General features: G+C 54.2%; 1 protein-coding gene across 1 annotated transcript in view; it reads right to left on the bottom strand.

The window, feature by feature from the left end:
- NFASC (neurofascin) overlaps nucleotides 1-21,289 on the bottom strand; it is a 76,096-nt gene extending 54,807 nt beyond the window's left edge. The window contains exons 1-6 of the mRNA XM_023758993.1: nucleotides 21,199-21,289; nucleotides 11,915-12,020; nucleotides 9,647-9,843; nucleotides 9,064-9,186; nucleotides 6,207-6,377; nucleotides 2,229-2,279 (exon numbers count right to left, since the gene is read on the bottom strand). Of these exons, the coding sequence (XP_023614761.1) occupies nucleotides 2,229-2,279; nucleotides 6,207-6,377; nucleotides 9,064-9,186; nucleotides 9,647-9,843; nucleotides 11,915-12,020; nucleotides 21,199-21,289 (739 nt within the window). The remainder of the gene's footprint in view (nucleotides 1-2,228; nucleotides 2,280-6,206; nucleotides 6,378-9,063; nucleotides 9,187-9,646; nucleotides 9,844-11,914; nucleotides 12,021-21,198) is intronic.
- Nucleotides 21,290-21,643: the final 354 nt, after the last annotated feature.

Genomic DNA, 21,643 nt, shown 5'->3' with positions numbered 1-21,643 from the left:
CTAACGATCCCTTCCCTGGTGTCCATCAGCCAATGAAGACCACGACCCTGAAAGGGCACATCTGGAAAGGTGACGAGTATTCTAGTGCGATCCTCCTCCTGAGACCTCCCCTAAAATCCCTGCCTGCCTTTGGAAAGCAGATAAAACCTCTCAAGACAAAGAAGCCGGTGCTCACTTATATCTCCTTTTTGAATGAATTATCTTCCTCTTAAAGTCTAAGTGTCCCGACGAGACTTGCAACCAGAGGAGCGAGGAGCAGCGGCAGCTCGCCCCAGGTTAACCCCCTGGACCTGTCTCCAAGGCCCCCTTTCCTCTGACTCTCCCGTGAGCTGGCCCCCGTCTCACCTGGGCTCACTCTTTCCTATAACATTTCTAGAGATAAAGCAGCCAGCCTAGAATTTCTTCTGTAGCTTCTATCCTAGCCCTTCCTGTCCCACTGTCCCCAGCTCAAAATCACCTGCACTCTGCCCTGGCCGGTGTGGTTTAGTTGGTTGTGTGTCATCCCTCGTAGGTTCGATTGCCAGTCAAGGGCACTTTCCTGGGCTCAATCCCCGGTAGGGGGCGTGCCGGAGCCAGCCCAGCGATGTTGCATGCTCACATCATATTTCTCTCTTTTTCCCTTTCCCTCTAAAAATCAATAAACGATTCTTAAAAAAAAGAAAGAAAGAAAGAAAGAAAGAAAGAAAGAAAGAAAGAAAGAAAAGAAAAAAGAATCACCTGGACTTGTGTTGTGAAATCTTTCTTGCATGAAGTCAAGAACCCACACACCACAGGCCGGCCGCAGGCAGACCTGCTCTGGGCTCGGTCCCTTTCCGGTAACAATGCGAGCACTTGTGAGTTTCGCTTGTTTTCATAGCCCTTGGTTCCTACAACTCCCACTCATTCACTTGTAATACTAAACTGGTTCAAGCGGCTGGAATCACCCAGGCCTACTCCATTGATAAAACAACTCCATATGCTTATGCCCCGAATTGTTTATCTTCCATAAAGCGAGGAGCTGGGGCCAGACGGTCTCTAAGGGACCTTCTGCTCTGATGTCCTCCCGCTTTAAGAATACTTCTATAATAGATTACCCGAAACCCAATTTAGAAGAAGGCACATGGCACACCAGTGCGCTGGGGCTCTGGACACAGTGGCGGTTGCCCCATCGTTTAGAAAACAAATAACACCCAGAATCCAGCAAAGTCCCCTGTTCCTCAGGCAGTAAATCTCCTTGACAGGATCTCAGTGTGGCTCCAGCTGCTTGGTGCCAAGTTAGAGCCTTTGCCTCTCACCCCTCTTCGCATCCCCCACTCACTGTTTACATTAGCACATGACAATACAGACACTTCCTGTCTAGTGGAGCCCACCACGCCGCCCTGGGGACCTGCAGTCTCAGCTTCGGAGGCCAGGCTGATGATGGGGGCCAGCTGTCTTGGCACAGCCAGAAAATGACGATTCTTCTGGCTGCTCGGGGAAAGAGGGCATTCTGGAGCCACGGTGGGAGTAACCCAGGTGTGGAAGGAGCCAATTACTCCACTCATCAGCGTGAGCAACCCGTTGCGTGATGAGTTAGCTATGCCTCATGGAAACTGTTCTGTGACTTGCAAATGTGTGGACCGGTGGGCACTGGATTTGCGTGCCCTCCCAGAGGAGAGAGGGGGCCCAGGGACAGCACAACTTCATCCATATTCACCTTGAAAGAGAACTCAGAGCTGGACTCTATTTCTCAAGTGGATTTTAAAGAGGCAAGGGGCCTGTGATATGGTATGCCCATTAGCTATGGCTAGACTGCAAGGCAGGCAATTCACACCCAGACACTTAAGAGTTAACAAAACACACACTGCAAAGCTCTCTGTGCTCTTTAAACCACTATAGGACCAGACTTACTGCTTCTTCCTCACCCTCAGTTATCCTCCACCCACCTACCACCGATGCCCAAGTTTCTACCTAACCCTCCAGGAAACTCTTTTAAAGTCCTCCCCTGGTTTGACCAACTTGTGCAGAATTGACCAACTGGAGGCCTGCATGGTGGAGGAGACCAAACCACAACATCGGCCACCTCCAACTCCCAAACTGGCCGCTGTCTTCCTTGCAAGCAGCGTTCTGCAGGTGGCGCCTTGGCCCCCTGGCCTGGCCCGCTGTCACACCTGCCACTCAGCACGAGTTAATGACATGCTATCAGTCAAGTTAGGCAAACTGGGGTTAGGACAGGCAAGGTTACTCCCAAGGTTACCGCAGCGACTCACCACTGTACATGTCAGGGTGGTTTCTTAAGGACGAGTCATTATAGGGGTGGTCTGCAATAAACAAAAGAGGGTGAGCAAACAGGGGGCCACAGAGGCATAAACGGGGGAGAACAAACAGAAATGCGAAGCCACAAAACAACCGCGAGCGCACCCGTGGTCTCTTGCAAAGGAAAGACGCGGCGAACTTGGAAAGGAAATACGCTTGGTGCAGAACAAGCAACACAAAACAGCCCAACAAAGAAAGAAAAGGTTAAATCCTGCAAAAGAAGGCAATAAAAAAAAGATAAGTTTCTTTTTAAATTAAAAAAATTAGGCTTGGCCCTTAACTGCTTGGTCCTACAATGTTTTCAAACAAAGGAGGTAAGGGTTAGTGATACCCCGGGGCAGTCTTTGAACAACTGCTTCCCATCAAAATCCTCAGGTGCCAGGCCTCTGGGTCAAGCCAGCTCTTGGGGGCTAAAGAGAAAGGAGTGTCAGTGAGCCTCGGGAGAGGGCCGCGTCCTGTCTGAACAGAAGCCAGGTTGCAAGGGGTGGGAGTGAAGGAGAGGAGAAAACCGTCCAGAGAAACATTCGTCAGCAGAAGGGGAGACAGGGACCCTTGGCAGCAGCCGACAATGCGTGCTGACCAGCAACACGCACCCCCAACCTGACCAGTGGGTGCCACCCTGGTCTCCGAGATGTATCTGTGGGCGGAAAGGCCTCCTTCTGAGGAGGCGAGGAGTGGTCCAGGGAGCGGGCAGAGCTAGGCTCAGATTTTAGGATTAGAAAGGGCATTTGGAAGGAGGGGGAAAGAGGTAGAGGGGGCAAAAGAGAGAGAGGGGCATGTGAGTGCTCTGAGTTCTACACTGTGCACTGGGAGAGGCCTGCTGACTAAGCCGAGACTCAGAAGCGAAGACATTCCTTCAGGAGCGAGACCAGAGGCCTCGTTCCAACACTGGGCTAGTAAAACCCTTGGGCACCGAGAAAGCATTTTGACGTAGGGCACATGGTCATGCCGAGATCGGTAAGTAGCTTCTCACTGTTGTGCCACCACCCCTTCCAGCCACTGGGTTCAGGTTCTGTCGGTAGCACAGGCTGGGGGTAGAGCGCTGACTGGCAGCCAGGCAGCCAGCCCTGAGAAGCCGTAACTGCCCCCCGGCCTGAGGGAGGAGAGGTGCCTGCCAGGACGTGGGCCTATTGGAGGACAGCTCAACCCGGTCACAGCTGGCTGGAGACTGGCCCTCCGGGGCTGCATGGCTCTGCATCCCAGCAGGGCTCAGGACTTAGCCCTTAAGGCAGGGTTTGTGTAAAAGGCCTGGCCTGTGTTTGGAAGCCAGCGTGGGTTTCCCTGGAGCTAAGGGTGGCTTGACCTGCAGGGAAAGAAGAGGCGGAGTGGCAAAGGGTAGGCCTGGCTGTGGCTGGACTCCTGGGGGAGGGGACGGGGACGGGGACACACAGGGGACAGGCCCTTGTTCCGTGCTCCCACCCAGAGAAGAGACCCGTGCTCGGACTGCGCCTGCGTTTGTGGACCTGGGAGCACATCTGAGAAGTTCAGGGAGGCCTCTGACTCCTCGGAGAGCGTCACTTAGACACAGATGTTAGAAGGAGGCGGTGAGTGCTCCCGAGACTCCTCGGGGAGACCTCTTCCCTCGCTAAGGCTGCCTCCTGTTGTCCAGAGGCACCGGGTGGACGGGACCTGCTCTGAGTGGGACTGCACCCCAAACAAAGTTTAGAATTGATTCCAGCTGGCAGTGCTGTGTTAGGCACCCCTTCCTTTACTGCAGGAAATACAAAACCCACTGAGATGAGATTCATCCCTTCCTGGTGGGCGAGCCGTGGCAGAGCCCTGGAGGGCTGAATCTTGAAGCTGCCCCACCTCGGCCTCCCACCCCGGCCCGGTCCTGAAGGCATAAGAAAAAGCCTGCGTCCTTGCCAGGCAGGGAAGGGGAGAGAGCACATGTGGGCTGCTCAGTGCCCAGAGCTTGCTCCCACCCAAAGCTGCCCGCCACAATCCAGGAAGCCGGCAGGGTCTGCTCCCAGCGCCCAGGGCCCCTCGGCATTTGGAGGCATTTTCAGTGGCACAGGAGACCCAGAAATGGAGCAGAAACAGACATCCCTTTTCTCAGAGGAAAGGTAGTTTCTGGAAAGACCAACTTGTAAATGTGGCTGAAATCTCTCACTGCTTAATGCCACAGAGGAGGGCTCTTCCCCACCTCCATCCCCGCCTCTGCCTGTGGGACAGCGGAGGCCTCTGCCAGGACCACGGGCGGTCACCTGACCCAGTCGTCACACAGCAGGCTGACTGCAGGCCTGTCCCGGGCAGGGAGAGCGGGACCTGGGATGGCAGTGCAGGCGTCAGGGATCGGCTCAGTGAGCAGCTCCTGACCTCCCCTCCCTTCCCCGCACCTAACAGCGCCAGCCGCGTCCTGGACCTGGAGGCCGCTGAGGTCCTGGGCAGACCACGCTGTCCTCCTGGCGCGGCCAGCTGGCAGGCAGGCACCCCTGGCGTGCACCGAGGAGACACCTCAGACAAACCAGCTTGTCTAGAATAAGAACAAGGGAGGGGCAGCAGCCGCTGGAAGCTGGGTGACCTGCCGGGAACTTGCGGGGCTTCTCCCTAGGTTTCTGGCCATCCCATTGCTCAGAACAGAGTGTGGGGACCTGCAGAGGCACCAGGGGGAGGATTAGAGGTGGTAAACCCGGGTCAAAGAGCGAGAGCAGATGAGAGAGGGGGAAAGAGGAAAGTAAGAAAGAGGGAAGGGGAATAGAGAGGAAGGAAGTGAAAAAGGAAAGGGGAGGAAATGAAGAGAAAGGAAAAAAAGAAAGGGGGGGAAGCAGGGGAAGCTGCTTCTTGTGGCTCCACCTGGAGGCCACGTGGGAACGGTGGGGTGGGCTGACGCTTGGCACTGCAGGTCTCCATCGGGGGCAGGGACTGGCGAGGAAAGGGGAGCGCTAGGGGGTCGCCCCACTTGTCCTGAGTGAGGCGTGAGCTCACCCAAGCCTCTCCCCCACCTCCCATGTCCCTCCAGGAGGCATCGCCAGCCACCTGCACGTGTGGACTCCAGGAAGCCAGGGTTCAGCTTCTTTTCTCTGACCTGAGAAAGCTTCGCCTGGTCTCCCTCACAATTGCCACTGTCCCCAGTGTTGGAAGCATCATTCACAGCAGAGTCAGGCAGACTGAGGTCTTTGGGGAGGGGGCCTCTCCCTGGAAGGCCTGTTATAAATCCATGGGGGCAACCCACACAGCTTCGTTCAACGTCCTGAGCGGGCTGAGGACTCGCAGCCAAAGCTCCAGGCAGTGAGTCCCGGCAAGGAGTGTGCCCGGAGCTGATCAGCTCCTCTCTCCTCCGTGCCGGGCCAGCAACGCTACCGTGGGTCAGGAAATGCCGATCTGCTTTGGTGCCCGTCGGACAGAATCAGGGAATAAAATGAAAACAAACAAGACCAAACATCAACCTGCAACCTGCAAACGCAGCGATTCCATATGGCCCGACATACACATGTCCCAGAATCAAATGCAACTCATGTACCAGGTGCACCCACTCGTGTGGATGTTCTGTGCTGTGGCTTATTCTAGAAATAAAGATAAGCAAACGATGACGAAACATAAAAGAAGTAATCGAGCTGAGTGCACGAGAGGGGTGTGGGTGAGCACCTAAAGCAATGCTTCTCCGGTTCTGGGGTGTCCAAATCCCCCGGGAGCTGACGGAGCACAGGGAGGCGCCACCGGGCTGGGCCCGGGGACCCTGCCAAGTCCCCGAGGGCATTCTGATTCCCACCAGCGTCTGAGAAGCACTGACTCAGGGCAGGACCAAGCTGAGCTCGAGGCTTCCGACCAGGGGGGGTCTGAGAGAAGCTGAAGTAGCTCAGGCACAGTGGGCTGGGAGGGTTTCTAGGTCAGCCTTGGGGATGCGTCTCCCCCAGGCCCAGGCACCCGGGGCTGCTCGGCTGGGTGGGCTGCCGCCCCGGCCCCCAGCCCCCGGCAGGGCCTGCACTTACTGGTGAGGACCTTGAGGGTGAATGGGTTCTTCTGCTGGATGGTGTGGGTAAAGTGGAAGCGGGCGTTGCAGCTGTAGTCGGTCTGCATGTCCTGCACCATCACGTTAGAGAAATACAGGTCCCCGTTATGGCCCTGGGAGACGCGCTTGTCTTGGGTGATGGGCTCCATGGCTGTAAGGAAGCAGAGGTACGGGGAGGTTAGCAGAAACAGTAACAGTAACAATAATCGTGATGTTTCTGGCGAGTGGGCACCTGCAGACGGCCAGCCGGGGCCAGGTGCTCCACATTATTACCTAACCTCACTCTCAACTCTGAGGGGGGGCTTATTCCCATTTTACAGCTAAGAAAGCAGAGGACTGACTGTTTTGTTGCATAAGCAGTGAGGGAGAGGAGGATTTAGACTCAGCTCTGCCTGCCCACCACGCCCATGCTCTATGACCATACTTTCCTGTCTCCCATTCATGCCACAAGAGACCAGACTGGCCTGGAGGCCTGAGGGAGGGGACATGATCCTTCAGATGCCCCCAGATCAGGAGTCAAATTCACTGGTTTTATTTTTTTATACCCCGTCCCCCGTCCAGTCCCCAAGAAAGCAAAGAGCACTACCAAATATAATTGAAAGATGCATGCCAATCAATGGTGCACACCATCAGTTTTAGGACGCTTCTCAGTTTTGGAGATGGGAAAACAGGAAATGTGTGCTTTTTAGAATTAATGGCATCATAGGAGTGGCTGAGAATGCTGACTACAGTGTCCATATATTTTCCAAGCACTGCGTCTGATGTCAATGCAAACGGCCAGGTCTCCAGGCTATCTGGGTTGTAAAAATCTCCTGCTAGGGCTGACTACTCATAGCAAACGCCTTCCTACCCCCACGAGTGTTCTCTAAGCCACCATTTCTTAAAGCATCAGGTTAATGATGCCAACTTTCTGACGATGGGCTGGTCAGCCCTACAAATCATTTATCTAAGATTTCCTGTAGGCCTACTATGTGCAGGCCCTGTGCTAGGTGCTGGGGAAAGAGAGATGAGTAAGAAAGCCAGTTCCTGCCGTCAAAGAGCCTGCAGTCTAGTAGGAGAGACAGTGGATAAATAACTGATTGCAATGCAGTGTGGTGAGTGGGAAGCCCGGATAAGCAGGGGATGAGCCGAGAGACCGAGAGACGGAGCAGCCAGTCCATTCTAGGGGCTTGAGCTGTGGCTTGAAGGCTGTGTAACATCTATAAGGCAGAAGAGAAAGGAGCTAAGACAGGGACAGTGTGTGTTAAAGGGGAGAGCCCCGGAGAAGGACGGGGGGAGGAGGGGAGGGGCGGGGGGAGAGCTGGAGAGGCAGAAGGGACCGGATCAGGAGGGAACTGTGTGCCAGGGAGTCCAGACTGTGTCCGAGGTGATGGAGGAGCGATGAAAGGTTTTGAGCCTATGAATGAACTGTCACATTTGTTTTCAGAAAGACCAGGAAGGCCAGGTATGGGTAATTACTGTAACCCAGGGAAATGTGGGTGGGGAGATGTCAGTGGGGATGGAAAGAGGAAGAAGGCCATGAGGTCTGCTCAGAGGCAGTGTGATGAGTGCGACGCAGGGGCTGAGAGAGGAGGCTCTGACCTGTTAGCTCACAGACCAACGCCCAGTCTGTGGCCAGGCAGCCTTCCCCATGGATGTGCTCGGTGGCGAGGGGAAGAGATGGACAATGATTGGGCACAAAGCCACTCCCACTCTGCAAAACACCTCACCTGCTGCCTCATTGACAAGGCGGCCTCTTTGGTGAGAATTCGGGAATGGGGAGCATGGGATGGCAGGCAGGAAAGCGGGAGGGGGGTTAGACGGACAGTTGGATGCATACATAGGGAAGAAGGAATGGAAGGCGGGGGGAGGGGGGAGAGAAGTGGAGGGAGGGAGGGAGGGGAACCAGGAAGCAGTCCTCCATTCACCCTCATAATGCCCCCCCGCCCCCCCGCTTTAGTTTGAAAACAGAGGAAGAAATTGAGGTCCAGAGTGATTAAATGAGCCTCAGTCCAAAATAGAGCTGGGACAAGCTCTGATGGTGCACCGTCCCCCTGCTCCAAGGATCCTACCTCCCACCACCCCTCCATCAGAGGTTTCATTCTCGCATGCTCCACTTCTGTCCTAACAGGAAGTGCAAATCCAGACCAACCAAGGGTTGAAAGAGGCTGGGTACCACTCCACCTTCAATTGGCATATTAAAAACACAGTTTCTGCCCTGGCCGGGTTGACTCAGTGGTTAGGGTGTCAGACCAAAGGATCATGGGTTCAATTCCTGGTCAAGGGCACGTACCTCGGTTGCAGGCTTGATCCCTGACCCTAGTCAGGGTGAGGCAACCAATGTGTCTCTCTCACATCAATGTTTCTCTCTTTCTCTCCCCCTCCCTCCCTCCCCTCCACTCTCTCTAAAAAAATAAATAAAATTTAAAAAATCAATGAAAAAAATACCCTTGGGTAAGGATTTAAAAAACACACAGTTAATCCTCTTTTTTATTCTTTTTACTTTTGCTCACAAATATTAGCGAGTACTTACTGTGTGTCTGGCCCTGTTATAAGTACTTTGGATGCATTAACTTATTTATCCTTATAATAATTCTATTCGATAAGTACAATTGCCAGCCCCATTTTCAAGAAGAGGGAACCGAGGCCCAGAGATGTTAAGCAACTTGCTCAAGATCACACAGCGAATAGCAGCCGGGCTTAGGAAATGAGCCCAATCAGCCTCTCCACAGAGCCTGCTCTTAGCCACGTGGCCACCTTACATCTGCTTCTCACAAGGCAACCCCCTCCCCCCTTAACACGCCCACCCTCCTCCCTAAGATTAAAATGGACATAAAACACCGATCCCCGAGACTTACAGCTGCTCATCCAGAAGATGACGGGGGACGGAAGTCCGGGCGGCGGGTTGCACTGGAGTGTCAAGGGGGCGCCTTCTTGAACCACCACGGGGTCTAGATTTTCCTTGGGCCACAGGGGAGATTCTGGGAGAAACACAGAGGAGGATGAAATGCGGGTGATGCTGGGGCCGGGCAAGGAGGGGGGTTAGGGGCCGGCATGTGAGGAGGGAAGAGGAAGCAGGAGGACAAGCGAGACAGGAGAGAGGGCCAGGCCCCTGGTCCAAGCGAGGCAGAGAAGAGAGGAGAGAGGCCTTTGTCTGAATGGATGCATGTCTTCAAAGGCTCCTCTCCTTCCCCTCCTCCTGTGCCCAGAATGGCCGGTGACATTGTTCAAGATTCTGGTTTAGAAGCTTCCTTTCCAAGGAATCGTTTTGAATTGGGGTGGCGCGCTTTGCTCAGAGGCAGAAAAGCAAGCAGGACCTGCAGGGCCCCCCCAAAGCACCAACAGGCCAAGGGCAGGGGTGGCCCTTCTAGAATGACCGTCCATGCCCCACTCCCATGCACCCAGGAGCAGGGCATCTCCACCCTGCCCCCCGCTACTCACTGGACACCTGCAGGCGGATCCTATTGGACAGGGCTGTGCCGAATTTGTTGCGGGCGAAGCACTGGTACTCCCCCTCATACTCCTCTGGCCGCCCTCCACTGCGGAAGTCGATCACCAGGGTCCCGGACCGCCTCCTCATCGACACCCGGGGGTCCTTGGCGACATTGAAGAACCTGCTGTTTCGAGTCCAGTGGAAGCTGTGGACAATGGGGGTTGGGGGGATGGGGGTGAGGCAGGAGCAACAAACAGTAACAGGGTGGGTTTCGGGCTCCAGGTGACAATCTCAGGACCCTAGTCCCTGACTGTCACAAAACCACACCTTCACACCAACGGGCCCAGCTGGACACAGTGGCAGAACCACCTGGGCATCCTGAATGCAGCGTTCCCCCCCCCCCCCACCTCCAGGTGAATCTCGGGAGCAGGTCCCCGACAGCACTTGCATCAGCCAAGGCTGGGAGTCATGCTTCCACGAGGCACATACCGAGCAGCCCTTGGGGCCTATGTTCTTTGGAGGAGTGGGCAGTGATTTTTATTTTTTTAAAATCCAGAGTCAGCTGCCCCTCCCCACCCCCCAGGGCTTCCCAACCTCCAGCTAGGAAGGCAAACCCAAGTCTCCATTTCCCCCAGGATGCGCTGGCTCGCTCCGCCTGCCTCCTCATAACAGGCTCTAAAGCAGTGGTTCTCAACCTTCCTAATGCCGCGACCCTTTAATACAGTTCCTCATGTTGTGGTGACCCCCAATTTCATTGTTACAAGTTGAACATAATTAAAGCATAGTGATTAATCACAAAAACAATATGTAATTATATATGTGTTTTCCGATGGTCTTAGGCGACCCCTGTGAAAGGGTCTGCAGCGGTTCTCAACCTGTGGGTCGCGACCCCTTTGGCGGTCGAACGACCCTTTCACAGGGGTCGCCTAAGACCATCCTGCCTATTAGATATTTACATGACGATTCATAACAGTAGCAACATTACAGTTATGAAGTAGCAACGAAAATACTTTTATGGTTGGGTCACAACATGAGGAACTGTATTTAAAGGGCCAGAAGGTTGAGAATCACTGGTCTAAAGCGAAGGGAGGTGGCTCAGGCTACCTGTGCCCCTGCTCAGTGGGTGGGATGTAAGGCAGTGGCCGCACATAATGGCCCAGAAGGGGCCGTGTTGAGAGAAAAATCAGCCTCCATCAACCTGAGCCCGGTTAGAAGCATGTCCCTCTGCTTCTCCTGGGGGGACGCGTGTCTAGCTGCCCAGGATATAGCCTTAAAGAAGCAGGAGCAGCCGTGGCCGCTCAGCGTTAGTCGTTGTCCCCATAAAGGAACATGGGGCAGCCCAGACCTCAGAAGCAAGGTCACCCAAGCCCTGCCTGATCCTTCGGGGCGATCCTGCTTCTCCCACTGTGGGCGAGGAGGCTCTGCTGTTCCAGGCCCACGGCTCTTACACGGGCTCATGCAAACTTGGGCGGAGGAGGGGCGGGGGGGCAAAGAAAGCTGCCACACACCTGAGGCTACACCCTGCCTCCTTTCTCCTACTGACCCCCCCCAACACATGGGGTCCTGTCATGTCTGGGTCTGAATCTGGCACGAGGCTCCTGAAAGCTCCAGCCTGTGGGAGCTGCTCGGAGGATGGGGGAGGATAGCACACCATCTCCATCCACGTCGCCAGTGCTTGCCGTCCAACAGAAACACACCTGGCTGGGTGCCAGGGGCCTGGGTTAGAATCCAGGCTCTGCCACTCTCACGCTGAGTGACCTTGGAAAGGCACTGAGTGTCTCTGTGCCTCCATCTCACCTCCCTTCACAAGGACGTAGGTCCTTCCCCTACACGACTCTGTGTGAGGAACAACTCGGACACAGAGCCTGGCACGCGGCAGGCTTTCAACTCGAGTCTGCCGACCCATGTGACACCGACATGCACACACACGCACACACACATGAGCAGGGACGAGCTCAGAACACACTCGGTGAGCTAGGGAGAGGGACTGCCTCTGAGCTAAGGGTGGCAGCACAGGCAGCGTTACACTGAAAGCCAGAAAGCTCACCTAGTCCTGGCTTGTGGTGTGACCTTAAGCCTCGTAGTTTCTGGTCCCAAGTTTCCTCATCAGCAAAATTTCTTAATTTCCCAAACTGTACCTTCTGCCTAGTGGGGGCTGAGTGGGTAAATGTAGTTTCTCGGAGGCCAGCTGTCACCGGGCCCGGGGCGCGGGCGGAGTCGAATGGCCCCTGTGGCCCCTCTGGCTCGCCCAGCTGGGTTCCTGCCGGGACACTCACCTGGGGGCCGGGTTCCCCTTTGCTTCGCACTCGATCAGGATGTTGTCGCGGGGATCCACAATGTGGTCCTTCACCGACTGCTTGGTGATAGTCGGGGGCTGGGACACTGCAACAGGGCAGACGGCAGGCGGTCAGGCTGCAGGAACCTGCCGGGCCCCTGGCTCAGAGAACGGCTGGAAGAGCTTCGGAAACCACACAGAAAAGCAAGCAAGCAGGGTGGGCAGGGCCCCATCCAGAGGCCACGGGGAAGGGATGCGGGACAGACACCCATTAAGAAGAATCCCTTTACGATGTCCCCTTATTCCCGTGAGAAACTGAAGGCCAGGCTTCTGTTTGACCCACTCTTGTGTCCAATGCTTAGTACAATGTCAATGTTTGTTGAATGAATATAGGAACAAAAAGCAGCTAGATTTTCGGAACTTCGTGGCTGTGATGGTTCTGAGCCCTGGAGGGTCAACAAATGGCCAACCTGTGGCGAGGACGGAGCTGAAAGAGGCTTTAGTCCCCAGAGAATTTCCCAGGGACTTGTCTGCAGGCCAGTGAGCATCTCCTCCCTCCCGGTCCTGAGCTGCACTTCTCCGGGGCTCCTGTGCCAGCCGCCCTTCTCACCCGCCTGCCTTTCATAGGCTGAGCCTCTCCCCTTCCCGTGTGGTAAGGGACCTCACAGAGCGCTGGTGTCAGGAAGCCGCAGCAGGCAGGGCGGAGAGGGCAAGGATCCCGGCGTGCCCTCACCTGGCCTCCGCCCGCCCACCTTCCTGCCCTCCTACCCCCCAGAGGCACAGGTGCAGAGAGGCGCCCGGGACTTACGCTCGTTCTGAATGCTGGCTGTTAGTCCGGTGGGTTAGCATTGTGAGGGGAGAGAAGAAGACATCAGTTATCACACAAGACCAATCGCCAGGTGTCCTCAGGGCCCAGCACGCAGGGAGGAGGGAGATGCGGATGGGGGGTGGGACCGTGCCCGAGCTCTCTCCTGCCAGCTGCAGAGCTCAGTGGAGCCAGCAGGTGCTTCCTGGAGAAGGCGATGCCTCCCCCCAGACCAAACCACGCAGTGGAGCAGAAAGACCCGCTTCTGACAAATGAAGGTGCTCCCAGGTAAGGCCAAATGTCGAAAGTGGCAGCACTGCTCCAAAGAGGCTGGGCTCTGAGGATGCCACCCACCACCTCTAGATGCTCCTCGGCCAACCGTGCCAGGGTGAGGCTGAGAGCCAGGGAAGGGGTGGATCCACTGCTATAGGACAAAGCCCCGAGGGCCCAGCGAGGCCCACGGACCCGCTCCCGCACTGCCCCTTGCTCTCTCTCACACATGAAAGCACCGTCTTCCCTCACTGTCTCCTCCTTTGCCGGCCTCTGGACAGCTCCAGGGACGGATGAATGGCGAGTGCCCTGCTCCCGGCAGAAGCCCCGGCCCTACGGGAATCCCACTTCGGAACAACTGCGGAGTGCCCAGCACTCCCCTCACTGCTTTTTACAAAAGAGATAAACAGGCCGGTGGCCACACCTGAGATGCCGTGTACAGGCGTGTATGTCTCTCACACGTTGACAAGCACAGGGACCACTGGGGGTGATGTTAACATGCAGGTTCTGATTTGGTAGATCTTGCATTTCTCCCCAGCAGCCAAGTGGTGGGCTGTGGACCACGATTTACATACAAGGTTTTAGATGGTATGTTCTTGGTGGGGACCAGGTCTTGGTTGAAATTTGTCCGCAGAAAGCAGCACACCTGTTGCTGTAACGTTGAGAGATACCTTTTCCTCGTGATTATAGCAGAAGAGACTACGCCTTTCCCATTTCATCCGGGTGTGGATGCCAGCGTTGTGCTGACTCTTTCCCAGGGAGTGCTTCCTGGGAGAAGCGGAGGCTGCTGCTGAGCCACGGTGACCTTGACGCTTTCAGATGGGACCCTATGAGACGTGGACGAGGAGTTCAGGGACTCAGAAGGGAGCAGTCACTCAGAGAGGCAGAGGCAGAGTTAAGACGGGACCAAGGGCTGCAGAAAGAGTCACAGGAGAGAAGACAGGCAGCAGAGAGGGGAGGCGGCGGGTGGCAGGAACGGTGGCCTGCTGTCCACGCTATCAGTGAGTAGACGTCTTGAGAGCAAGACCCACGGAAAGGCTCAGAGTAATTCCTTCAAGTGGCCCGGTTCTGTGTGGCCGGCTGGGGCACAGAAGGGAAATTCTGTCTGGCCCCCCGGGTAGGAAACAGTAAGACATGAAATGCCGGGGGCGAAGCAGAAGTCTCTGGATTCTAAACGTGTGCTCCGTGCAGCTCCCACTGAGCAGTTTCACCCGCTGGGGTTTTCTGGAGGGACTGAAAGCAGTGGGTTGGTTTTGGACGGTACGTCCTCTCACGGGGGCGTGGGCGGTTGTGAGAAGGGGCCACTTTCAGGAGAAGCAGGGCTGACACTTGACCCACCCCTTTGACCGCAGCCCAGGCCCCTGGTTTGTCATCTCAGGGTGTCTCCTGGGCCCTCACTCACAGTTGAAGGCTCTGGCCTCCCCCAGGATGGAAGGCCTGACAAGGGCTCTGCTGTGCCCCGGTGGGCTCCCACCTCTTTCATCAACTCAAATGCTGGCTCAGTGGAAAGATCCCCGGACGTTCTCCAGGGAGTCAAATCCAGGGAAGGGAAGTCCTTGGTCAAGATCCCCCCGGAAGTCTGTTCTAGGACTGGGGTGAGGTCCAGCTCTTCTGCTGCCTGACCCAGAGCTCCTGGTACAGACCCAGCCTTGGCCCGATGGGGCCGTGGCCTCCGTTCTCCTTGACATTCTGGACCAGGGGTGGGCAAACTTTTTGACTCAAGGGCCACAATGGGTTCTTAAACTGGACCGGAGGGCCGGAACAAAAGCATGGATGGAGTGTTTGTGTGAACTAATATAAATTCAAAGTAAACATCATTACATAAAAGGGTACGGTCTTTTTTTTTTTTAGTTTTATTCATTTCAAACGGGCCGGATCCGGCCCGCGGGCCGTAGTTTGCCCACGGCTGCTCTGGACAAAGGTAAGTCAGAGGAAAGACCTTGAGGGAGAAGAGACTCACGGGACAGTTAGGGCTGCCGGGATACGGATACTCAGGCAGCTCTACTGTGCCCCGGCCCCACACTGAAATCAGGCCAGGGGCTTCTTGAGAAGCTACTTGCCTCAAGCGGTAATGACATCTCCAGCCACACTGTGCCACCAAGGAATTTATTACAGGGACACAACCGACCCAGAAGACAAGCTGCCACAGTGAGAAGACAGTGGGGACCGCCTGTCTAGTCCTGTGATCTCCCCCCCACCCCTCGTTCTCCATCCTGTGTCACCCCACCTGCCCTTCTCTCCTATAGAACTTGTTGGATGACGAATGTCGAGTGGAGAATACACTTGTTCTTTTGGCTCCCAAGACGGAGGAAAGTCTTCCAACAGACTCTGCAGGGGGTGAGGCAGATGCGGCCCAGTATTCATGCACCCCTTTTCTTTCCCTGACTCTGACCTGTGACCTCTGGGCTCATCCCTCGGAGGATGGAGTGTGAGTGTGAGTGAGCACTGAGCCCTCCTGCAGCACTGTTTGGGATGACGGGGAGGAGAGCCAGGCCACTGCCCTCCTCTGTGGGTTCCTGGGAGAAAAATGCTGAGTCCCCTGATGTGGAGAGAGAGACAGGGGAAGCTGCCAGCAGACTCACTTTTTGGCAAGCCCTCTTTGGCTGATGAGGTGACTCTTTGCTTTCTTCAAAGGTCACACTGTTCTTGAGGCTGGGGAGGGGGTGCGTGTGACTCCGTTGGCAGAGTGATGGTGACTGGAGGCTGGGCACTTCAATGAGGGACTGTGTAGCAGCCCAGGGCTCTGTTCCTGGAAGCCTGCTGCACCCAGCCCCCCTCAGAGCAGAAGCAATGCCCTATCTTCCTGCACAGAAAATGCCCCCTATGGGGCAAGGGAGCAGAAGGGCACACCTGGCGGGGCAGCCTCTGGCCTGAACCCCTTCACTACCCCTGCCCCCAACTCACAGGGAAAGTGATGTCCCCATGTCTTGGCTATTGTGAAGAATGTTACAAGGAAGAGGGGGTGCAGATATCTCCTGCCTTAAGCCACAACATGGATGGGCCTGGAGGGCAATTATGCTAAGTGAAAGAAGCCAGACAGAGAAAGACACATCCTGTATGTTCTCACTTACATGTGGAATCTAAAAAAGTCAAACTCAAGGAATAGAATAGAACGGTGGCTGCCAAGGTCTAGGGGGTAAGCGGTATTGGTCAGAAGGTACAAACTTCAAGCTATAAGATGGATACATTCTGGGAATCTAATTCACAGCATGGCAACGCTAATGAACAATACAGGCATACCTCGAAGGGGGTTGATTCCAGACCACCACGACAAAGCCAATCTTGCAATAAAGTGAGTCACAGGAAGTTTTTGGTTTCCCCGTGCATATAAAGAGGGATTACACTATTCTAGAGTCTACGTGCGCAATAGCATCATGTCTAAAAACAATGTACATCGCTTAATTAAAAAATAATGTGTTGCTGAAAAAATGCAAACCATCATCAGAGCCTTCAAGGGTTTGAGCCTTGACGTTGATGGCTGCTGAATGATCAAGGTGGTGGCTGCTGTAGGTTGGGCGACCGTGGGAATTTCTTAAAATAAGACAACCATAAAGTCTGCCGCATCGATGGATTCTTCTTTTCACTAACAGTTTCTCGTAGCATGCGATGCTGTTTGATAGCACTTTGCCCACAGAACTGCTTTCAAAACTGGAGTCAGTCCTCTCAAACCCTGCGGCTGCTTTAACAAGTTTATGTGACATGCTAAATCCTTTGTTCCATTTCAACAGTCTTCACAGCACCTTCACCAGGAGTAGATTCCATCTCAAAAAAATCACGTTCCTTGCTCATCCATCAGAAGCAATTCCTCATCCTTTAAAGTTTGATCATGAGATTGCAGCAATTCAGTCCCATCTTCAGGTTCCACTTCTAACTCTAGTTCTTTGCTATTTCCACCCCATCCACTGAAGCCTTGAACCCCTCAAAATCATCCAGGAGGGTTGGAATCAACTTCTTCCAAACTCCTGTTAATGTTGCTATTCTGGCCTCTTCCCACGAATCATGAGTGTCCTTAATAACTTCTAGAATGGTGAATCCATTTACTTTGCCCAGATCCATCAGAGAATCACTATCTATGGGATCTATAGCCTTACAAAATGTATTCCTTAAAAAATAAGAGTTAAAAGTGAAAAGTATTCCTTGATCCATGGGCTGCAGAATGGATGATGTATTAGCAGGCATGAAAATAACATTAATCTCCTTGTACATCTCCATCAGGGCTCTTGGGTTCATTGTCAATGAGCAGTAATATTTTGAAAGGAATCTTTTTTTTCTGAGCAATAGGGTTCAAAAATGGGCTTAAAATATTTCATAAACCATGATATAAAGAGACATGCTGTCACCAAGTATTTGTTGTTCCATTTATAGAGCACAGGCAGGGTAGATTCAGTGTAATTCTTAAAAGCCCTAGGATTTTTGGAATAGCAAATGAGCACTGGCTTCAACTTAAGTCACCAGCTGCATTAGCCCCTAACAAGAGAGCCAGCCTGTCCTTTGAAGCTTTAAAGCCAGGCATTGACTTCTCCCCTCTAGTTATAAAAGTCCTGGGTGACAGGCCTCACCAGTTTGGCTCAGCGGATAGAGCGTTGGCCTGCAGACGGAAGGGTCCCAGGTTCGATTCCGGTCAAGGGCACATGCCTGGGTTGCAGGCTCGGTCCAATGTGCAGGAGGCAGCCAATCAATGATTCCCTCTCATCATTGATGTTTCTACCTCTCTCTTCCTCTCCCTTCCTCTCTGAAATCAATAAAAATATATATTTAAAAAATCTTAAAAAAAAATAAGTCCCGGGTGACAGCCTCTTCCAATAGCAGGCTGTTTAATCTACATGGAAGATCTGTTGTTTAGTGCAACCATCTTTGCTCATTATCTTGGCTAGGTCTCTTGGATAGCTTGCTGTGGCTTCTACATCAGCACCTGCTGCTTCACCTTGCACTTTTATGTTATGAAGACAGTCTTTCCTTAAACCTTATGAACCTACCTGTGCTAGCTTCAAACGTTTTGTCTGCAGCTTCCTCACCTCTCTCAGCCTTCATAGAATTGGACAGTCAGGGCCTTGCTCTGGATTAGGCTTTGACTTAAGGGAATGTGGCTAGTTTGATCTTCCAGCCAGGCCACTAAAACATTCTCCACATCAGCGACAGGCTGTTTTGCGTTCTTATCATTCGTGTGTTCACTGGAGTAGCATTTTTCATTTCCTTCAAGAATCTTTCCTTTGCATTCACAACTTGGCTCTGCAGCACAGGAGGCCCAGCTTTCGGCCTGCCTTGACTTTGGATGTGCCTTCCTCACTGAGCTTAATCATTTCTAGCTTTTGATCTGAAGTAAGAGACGTGCAACTCTTCCTTTCACTTGAACACTTTGAGGCCACAGTAAGGTTATTGATTGGCCTTAATTTAAACACAGTTGTGTCTCAGGGAATCAGTGGAGCAGTCAGAACACATGCAACATTTATCAATTAAGTTTGCCATCGTATATGGGCACGATTTGTGGTGCCCCAAGACGACTTCAATGGTAACACCAAAGGTCACTAATCACAGATCACCATAACAAATAGAACAATCATGGAGAAGTTTGAAATACTGCAAGAATGACCACAGTGGGACTCAGAGACCCGAAGTGAACAAATGCTGTTGGAAAAATGGTGCCAGCAGACTTGTTCAAGGCGGGGTTGTCACACACCTTCAATCTGTAAGGAACGCAGCATCTGTGAAGCACAATAAATGAGGTTGCCTGCACTACATTATACTTAAAAGTTGTTAGGAGAGTAGACCTTGTAAGTCATCGCCACACACACACACACACACACACACACACACACACACACACACAAAGGTAATCACCTGAGGGATGGATGTGTTAACTGACCCTACTGTGGCCATCATTTCGCCATTCACACATGTAGCAAATCATCAAGTTGTACTTCTTCAACTTACAGATGTTATATATCAATAATATCTCAACAAAGCTGGGTGGGAAAAGGAATAACTGATCTTTCCCCAGCCTCTTCCACTGGGCGAGAAGGAAGGATCAGCACAGACCATGTGGGAAGGGGGAGGGGGAAACGGGGCTGTAGGGGACCTCTCCCCAGGGCAGCTGGAGGGCTTGCCTCTCTCCTGTCTTGTGTTCGGCTTTTGTAGACTCATTCTGGAGAATTCACTATGGCATCTGTGCCCGCAGTCACCAGGGAGGTGCGCGAGGCAGCGAGTTTCCTGAGACAGCCTGGCGCGCCGGAATGTGTCGCGATGGACTCACCTCCTCATTCAGAGAGGCGCTGTGGTCCCATGCTGGCCCTGCCACTTACGAGCTGGAGAAACTGCTCTATTTCTCCCTACCTCAGACTTCTCACCTGTCAGCTAAGGACAACACATACTTCGTGGATTAGCTGTGAGAATCTCAGGACGCGATGCCGGAAGGCACTCAGCTCTCTGCTGGGCACACGCCGCTGCTACTCCGGGAAGTTCTAAGAACTGAAAGGAGGCAGGTTTGCTAGAGGTCAGGGTGGGGCATGTGCAGCGCCAGATTGGGGGGCGTCCAGAGACCTGGGCTCTTCTTGCGACTCCATTGCCCATCTGCTGTGTGACCCTGACCAAGCGAGGGCCTGAGTTTCCGTGAACGGAACACAGAGAGGATGGACCCTCCAGGCTGGGGAGGGCAGGGCGCTCCAGCTCTGGGCTCTGCAGGTGGTCCTGGAAGAGACTGACAGCTCAGTCACCTGCCTGTGGCTCGGCAGAGCTTTAGAAACCCAGCATCCTAGCGTAGATGTCAAGGCCATCTATTTATGGGTTCACCTTGCAGGAACTCCTCACCCACCAGCCCCGGGGATCAAAGTGGCAGGTGAGGGAGGGAGGAGAAGCGGTGGGAGAGAAATGAGCCTTCACCACTTCCTTGATAAGCAATTTCCTCAGCAGCCCCTCGTCTCCAGGGGGAGGGAGGGCCTTATCGTGCTCCTTATTAGATTGTCTGCCTGGGCCTGTTAATGAGAATCTCCTTGAGCCAGCTGTACAGATGGTCTCCACGGAACAGTTCCTCTCACAACTCCCCTGCCCCCATCCCTGAGTGTCTCTGTGTTTGTGTTCCCCTCCCCCCCGCCAATCACACACACATACTTGGGGCTACCGGGAGGACAGCAGGGGCCTTGTCCATCTTACTTCCGGGCCTACCCTATAGTTTCTCCTGGGCTTCTTTATCCAAAGTGCCCACTCCTTGGGGGTAGCTCCTATTGGTGAAGTGGGTGGGAGGGGGCTGAGACACCGGCAACTCTTCTCTAAGCTCTGCTAACTCCAGGCCCCAGGGCCTGGCTCCAGGGAGCTCCGTGGAGATTTCTCGGGGGCTGTGTAACTCTCCTACCCCTCCCCAGACATCTGTCACCTGGAGAGAGCCCAAGTCAACACTGGCATCATGTGGGCTCCATCTATTCCTGGAATCACGGGATAGGGCACGGAGGTGGTGTGCCCACGTCTCAGCACAGGGATGCAAGACGTCCTGATAGGAGTGTCAGGGCTGTGCCAAAGGCGGTGGGTGCACCTCGAAATGCAGGGCCGAGGACCATGCTGCCAGTCAGTGGGCCATCAAGAACGTACCACAGATACGGCTGGTGGAGACACGGTGAGTTCAGCACGCTAAGCCCCTTACTCTGTGATTCTGAGGGCCAAGTGATGCCCCGCCCATAGGCAACAGAACGGCATGGATGTTACTTTTCAGCTCTGCTGTGGGAGAGCTGGAAGCCGCAGGGATCAGTGCCCGGTTCTCCCACAGCGGCATTCTAATGGGCTCTCTTTCAATGTCTCATGTAGCCACAGTCGTCTGCAAAATAATCCCCTCCCAACCCGCTCCCAGCCACCCGTCTTCCTGGTCAGTCCAGCCAAGAGGGCCTGGAGGGTCCAGCTCAGGAATGAGGCAAATAACCACCCACTCACTTGGTCCCTTTGATGGGCAAGTCAAGACCACAGAGGACACTCCGACGTCTAAACTCTGCCACTTCTAGTCCCGCTCAGCAGGCTCCGGGCAGCCCGAGCCACAACCACAGCCGTGGAGACCGCTGCAGACTCACAGTCTCACTCTCCAAAGCACCAGCCCGCCTGCTTCCATTTTGGGGAAACCCAGCTCTGCACCCGGAATCCAGTTTCCCCCTGGCCCCCCAACCTTCTTCAGAAGTGGGTCTTAACTTCCCTCTGCCCCAAAGCGGGAGATTAAAAGAGGAAGGGGAACTCACGATCCTTAGGAATCTCGATGGCCCCGCCCAGGCCGAGGAGGCAGAGGAGGACGGCTGCGTGGACCCAGGGTGGTGGCTGCGGCCTGGCCATCCTCAGCGCCGGGCCCCGCTCCCCGTGCCCCGGCCGGCGGGGTCTTGCTGCTTCCAGCTGCTCTGACTCAGCCTCCCAGACAGAGCTCAGCTGTGGAAAGAAATACGACAAGTGAGTTATTTCTTAAACTCATGGTTTGTTCTAGCAATCCTACGGGGCCGGCAGGATGCAAAGGTCCCCTGGGTCACAGCCCACTGTTCTAAAATAGGGCTTCTTGCCCTGACCGGTTTGGCTCAGTGGATAGAGCGTCGACCTGCGGACTGAAGGGTCCCAGGTTCGATTCCGGTCAAGGGCATGTACCTGGGTTGCGGGCACATCCCCAGTAGAGAGTGTGCAGGAGGCAGCTGATCGATG

Source organism: Myotis lucifugus, unplaced genomic scaffold (genome assembly GCF_000147115.1).
Source record: "Myotis lucifugus unplaced genomic scaffold, Myoluc2.0 scaffold_145, whole genome shotgun sequence".
Classification (NCBI taxonomy): Eukaryota; Metazoa; Chordata; class Mammalia; order Chiroptera; family Vespertilionidae; genus Myotis; species Myotis lucifugus.
The sequence above is the reverse complement of the archived record's forward strand: the minus strand, read 5'-3'. Positions and strand labels throughout refer to the sequence as shown.